Source organism: Nematolebias whitei, chromosome 12, assembly GCF_014905685.2.
Source record: "Nematolebias whitei isolate Nwh7 chromosome 12, NemWhi1, whole genome shotgun sequence".
Lineage (NCBI taxonomy): Eukaryota > Metazoa > Chordata > Actinopteri > Cyprinodontiformes > Rivulidae > Nematolebias > Nematolebias whitei.
Window position 1 is genome coordinate 46,895,228 of NC_056509.1, and position 4,846 is coordinate 46,900,073.

At 43.7% G+C, this 4,846-nt stretch overlaps 1 protein-coding gene across 3 annotated transcripts in view; it reads right to left on the minus strand.

Annotated features, from left to right (window-relative positions):
- Window positions 1–1,372: 1,372 nt before the first annotated feature.
- The window catches only part of cdc42bpb (CDC42 binding protein kinase beta (DMPK-like)), a 47,506-nt gene continuing 44,032 nt past the window's right edge, over window positions 1,373–4,846 (minus strand). For 2 of the 3 annotated variants that reach the window (XM_037685979.1, XM_037685978.1), the window contains 4 exons: window positions 4,655–4,772; window positions 2,407–2,515; window positions 2,258–2,316; window positions 1,373–2,161 (listed from right to left, as the gene is read on the minus strand). In XM_037685979.1, the coding sequence (XP_037541907.1) occupies window positions 2,039–2,161; window positions 2,258–2,316; window positions 2,407–2,515; window positions 4,655–4,772 (409 nt within the window). In that variant the 3' untranslated portion in view covers window positions 1,373–2,038. Of the gene's footprint in view, window positions 2,162–2,257; window positions 2,317–2,406; window positions 2,516–4,273; window positions 4,514–4,654; window positions 4,773–4,846 lie in introns of all 3 variants that reach the window. The other variant, XM_037685980.1, reaches the window with a different exon arrangement.

A 4,846-nucleotide genomic window follows, 5' to 3' on the forward strand; every position in this document is an offset into this window, starting at 1 on the left:
CTGTCTCTCTGCACATCGACGGACGCTCCGATTGGCTGAACTGTCTCACTGCACATCGACGGACACTCAGATTAGCAGAACTGTCTCTCTGCACACCAACAGACGCTCTGATTGGCTGAACTGTCTCACTGCACATCGACGGACGCTCTGATTGGCTGAACTGTCTCTCTGCACACCAACAGACGCTCTGATTGGCTGAACTGTCTCACTGCACATCGATGGACGCTCCGATTGGACGACATTTACAGAATTGAAAAACAAGAGACTTGCTCATCAATTATGAACGCACCTGTCAGACAGAGCTGAGGGCCAAATCAATAATTGATGCTTGACCTGAAATCAGCTGAGCTGAATAAATTAGACAAAAACAACATGACACACCCTGTGAGCTGATTGGTCACTGTGTCACCATAGCAACAGATGGCAGACTTTAAATTTTACCAAATTTCCTTGTCATCACTTGCATCAAGATGAAAAACACAAGAAGATGAAAACAGAAAGAAAGAAGCCAAACTTGGATCTGAAACATTCAGTGAGGAAGTGACAAAACCACAATCAGTTTTCTCCCATCCGCCCAAAAACGGTTTGTCCTCTTTACGCAGCCGCTTTTCAAATCTTGCTCGGCGATCTGCACGAAGGGTAGCTTTCCTAAAAGGAATGCATGTCACCAAACAACAAACAAATAAACAAACAAACAGCGCGGACACTAACAGTTAAATGTTTTACCCAGTGATGTTGTGCAACGTGTAGCACAATGTGTTGAAATAAGCCACCAGATCTGTCAAGATCAGACTAAACTTCCTGAAGGTGACGTTTGGACCATGTCTCGACAACAGGAAGTTAAAATAAAGTTTCTTCAGAAACAATAAATACGGTTGTTTCATGAGTTTTTGCAAAAAGATGCTTTTGGCTGCAAGATGACGTCTAAATATTTATTACTCGTTTAGTTTGAGCTACTTGACGTGTTGAATGACGTGTCCAGATATAGAGGCTAAATTTAAAATGTTACAAATGATCGTTTTTTAATTTAACATATATATATATATATATATATATATATATATATATATATATATAAATGTCCCTGACAACTTGAAGGCTAACAACAATGCTAACCCAGTCCCATTTGGTCTCGTACTCTGTGCAGGGTTGGTTTACTATTTGTATGTGCACGTGTAGTTCACCTGTGCAGACGCGTTCACCTGTGCAGACGCGTTCACCTGTGCAGGCGTCACCACCTGTGCAGGTGCGTTCACCTGTGCAGGTGCGTTCACCTGTGCAGGTGCGTTCACCTGTGCAGGCGTCACCACCTGTGCAGGCGCGTTCACCTGTGCAGGTGTTGTTGAGCGTGACACTGACACTCTTGATTCTCTTCAGGTTCGTTTATTGCGGTTTTTGGCTGCTAACAGTTTCATAATAACAAAGATTTTCTTAAACTTGTGATTCTGGAAGAAACAGAAGCAGCAGTGTTCAGGTGCGACATCGCTCACCTGCCTCCACTGGAGCAGGGGGCGGAGTCAGAATAAAGGTGGGAAGGGGGAGAAGAATACAGATCATCACTTATAAATCAAAGATTATTTTTCCTCTACAACAACAACGATGATAATTATGATGATGTGCAACTTTAACAAAACTTTAAAATAATTAATAGTGTTTTTTTTTCCAGAGTGAGACCTCTTGTCTTTTAGGAATTAGCCACAGTTAGCTCAGCGGCTAACAGGCGCTGAAGCTTAACGAAAAGTTTTTTTTTAATACAGAAGGTGAAGAAATGAGAGTGACTGGTCCCATAGTCATTCTGGATAACACAGCGGGCATCAGTAAAAGGAAGAGGAGGGGTTAAAACCAGAGGGCGGGGCTTCCCAGCAGGTAAAATCCATCAGAATAAAAGCAGCAGTAATCTCAAACTCACTCCGTCACAATAAAATCCTTAAAGTAAAAGTTAAAACTCTCAGTTTTCAGCCTGATTTGTTCATAAAGCACACCCCTCTCAACTCAAGTCTGAGGGGGCGGGGCTTAAAGTGTGTGCAGGGGGGCGGGCTCAGGGTTCAGTGTCCAGTCCGTCCAAGGTGAGCTGGCTGCGGTGGGGGGAGTTGGGGCTTGGGGGGCCGCTGGGGTTGGAGCTATTGGAGGGGGTTGAGTGCTTGGTGGAGTCCGAGTCCGGCTGAGTGAGAGACACCGTGGAGAGAGAGAGAGAGAGAGACTCAGTAGAATCAGAACTGATTAATGACGCAGGTTTACAAAGGATCCTGAGCGTTACCTCTCGGTCCAAGTCGTGGTCTAGTTCATCTCTGCGGATTGAAGCTCCTCCCCCAAAATCTGAACCAGTAAACACAGAGATGGACCCACATGAACTGACTGCAGCACACCTGTCTGACACAGGTGGTCCACGTGCTGCACGGGGCTTACCTGAAGCCGTGCGAGTGATGAGAGACTTGCTTTTGTGTTGCCTGGAGATGCTGGACAGTGGGCGGGGCCTATCTTTGATGGGGTCATCCTGAGAGGAGTGCATCACACTCTGAACACAAACAAGATGGAGCCAAATGTTACTTCGATTTTACTAAAACATTTGAGAAAACTGACGCCTTAATACAAATTTTTACTTTAGGTTTTCATGAAATTATTTTAAAACTCTGCTATCAGCTTGTACTTTGTATTTTACTTTGTAAGTTGTAGTTTTGTCAATAATTTGTTAAATTTAATGTAGCTCATAAAACCAAAACTGAACCAAGAAAATGGTTCGTTTCTGTTTAAAGAGCTAAAATCGTGTTCTCGTGTGAGTCTCTTGTAAACGAGCCCCCGAGGCTCAGTGGGATTAACCTGCAGAAATAAAGGTTGAACGCTGATCCATTTTTCTTTCCATCATTTTTCTGCTCAATTCTCGTCCCGCAGTTTTCAGCTGTTTCAACAAATCATGAATCAAAACGTTCGGCTCTTTCAGGACAATCTTGCTCTGACTTTTGGTGCTGGTGCAACTTTAGCTGTTTGAAATATTTAGCCTTTTCTGCCATTTTCTCTCATAGAAAATGAACTGAGCTCATGTTCCATCCTTCAAATCTTTAGACGTGTTTACAACCTTTTACTGCTCCTTTCACATTTTGTTCTGCTTCAGCTTCTTTTAGCTTCTTTGTGCAAATTTAAACTTTTTTCAGCTACTTTCAGCTGTTTTGTGCTCCTTTAAGATTCTTTCTGCTAACTATAAATTTTTTGTGCTTCTTCTAACTTCTTTCTGATAATTTCAGCTTATTTCTGCAAGTTTTAGCTTTTTCAGCTATTTCAGCTACAATTTAGCAGTTTTACGCTTTTCGAGTCCGTTTTGTGCTGAACGTCAGTGGATGAAGACGCACACGCAGCGTTTAGTCACAGGAAACTGTTGTGGTTCCGCTGGAGGAGTTTTCACCTCAGTTTACACCCGAGGAGCATCGTTGCACTGCAGCGTTTGATTCAGAACAGTAGCTAAAGGCTAAGATTCTCAACTGTTGCTAAAACAAAACATGCTACTATCAGCAAAACAGATGCTAATAACATAACTGCAGCTAATAGTAGCAACAAAATCAGCAAAAAAGCAGGAATGACCAAAAGCTTAGCTAAATCTAAAAGCAGCAATTTTGAAGCTAAAGGCTAAAGGTAGCAGAATCTAGGCTAAAAGTTAAAAATAGCTAAAGGCTTAAAGCAGCATAAAATAAAAGAAGTACGCTGAAGCAAACATCAAACGTGGTTTTAAAGTAATTAAAGTAATTTTCGTTTCTATGGGGAATTTCATTTTAAATAAAATATTTAAACATGTATAAAAAGTTTTTTAAAAACTGCAACATTTCTACATGAGCTGAACGTTTCGCTAAACGGGTCGTTAAAAAAAGCAGAAAGTACGTGGAGGTAGTTAGAGACTGCAAAGAACGTACGGAAGAAACTTTAAACGGTAAAACAACATTATCAATACATATTAATAAAGGTTAACTAAATAAGAAATGAATTGATTATTAAGATGATGGACTGGCTGGTTTGTGTCTTTACTTACTGGGAGCACAAAGTTTAGTTTTCTGAGCACGCTCACATGCACAGCTGCAGAGTCTGTGAACGCTGCGGCAGACCTCACAACCATCGTCAAACGTTATTAATCAGTGAACGCACCACGACGATGCGTTCAAGTCCCATTTCAATTCTGAGCTTCCTACAGTTCATTACGTGAGCTGCCGCAGCCTCCACCTGGACATCCGACCCCTGAGGGAGGAGGAGAGTGGGAGGAGGAGGAGGAGAAAGACAGCAGCTGGCCTACCCTTCCCAAAGAGGAGATGGAGGGAGAAGAGGAGGAGGAGGAAGGCTGCAGGAGGCTCTGCTGGGAGGAGGAGGAGGAAGAGGAGGTCTCTTTCTGCAAGAAGGCGCCGGCCGATGCCGACGTCATGTGATAGATGTGCTCAAAGTTGGAGGGGGGAGAGATGAGGGTGTGACGGGAGGAGGAGGAGGAAGAGGAGGGAGAGGGAGATGGGGAGGATGAGAAGGAGGTGAGATCACCAACCTGAACATCAGAGAGGAGAGGGTGAGGAAGGAGAGAAGAGAGGAGGAGTCAGTGTGATGAACAGAGCTGCTCAGGGAGGAGGTGAGGGAGGAGAACATGCCGGCAGGAGGAGGAGGAGGAGGAGCAGGGAGGAGGAGTTACCAGAGGGAGGTCCATCAGAACCTGCATCCCGTCTCCTGGTCCCATGTGAGCCACGTGGTTAAAGTTTGTAGGATTAGAAATCATTCGAGACCGGTACTCTGGATCCTTCAGCTTCTCCCTGACGACAAACAAACAGCAGGTAAACAACAACAACAACAGGACAACAAACATCAGAGATAAATACACAACAGA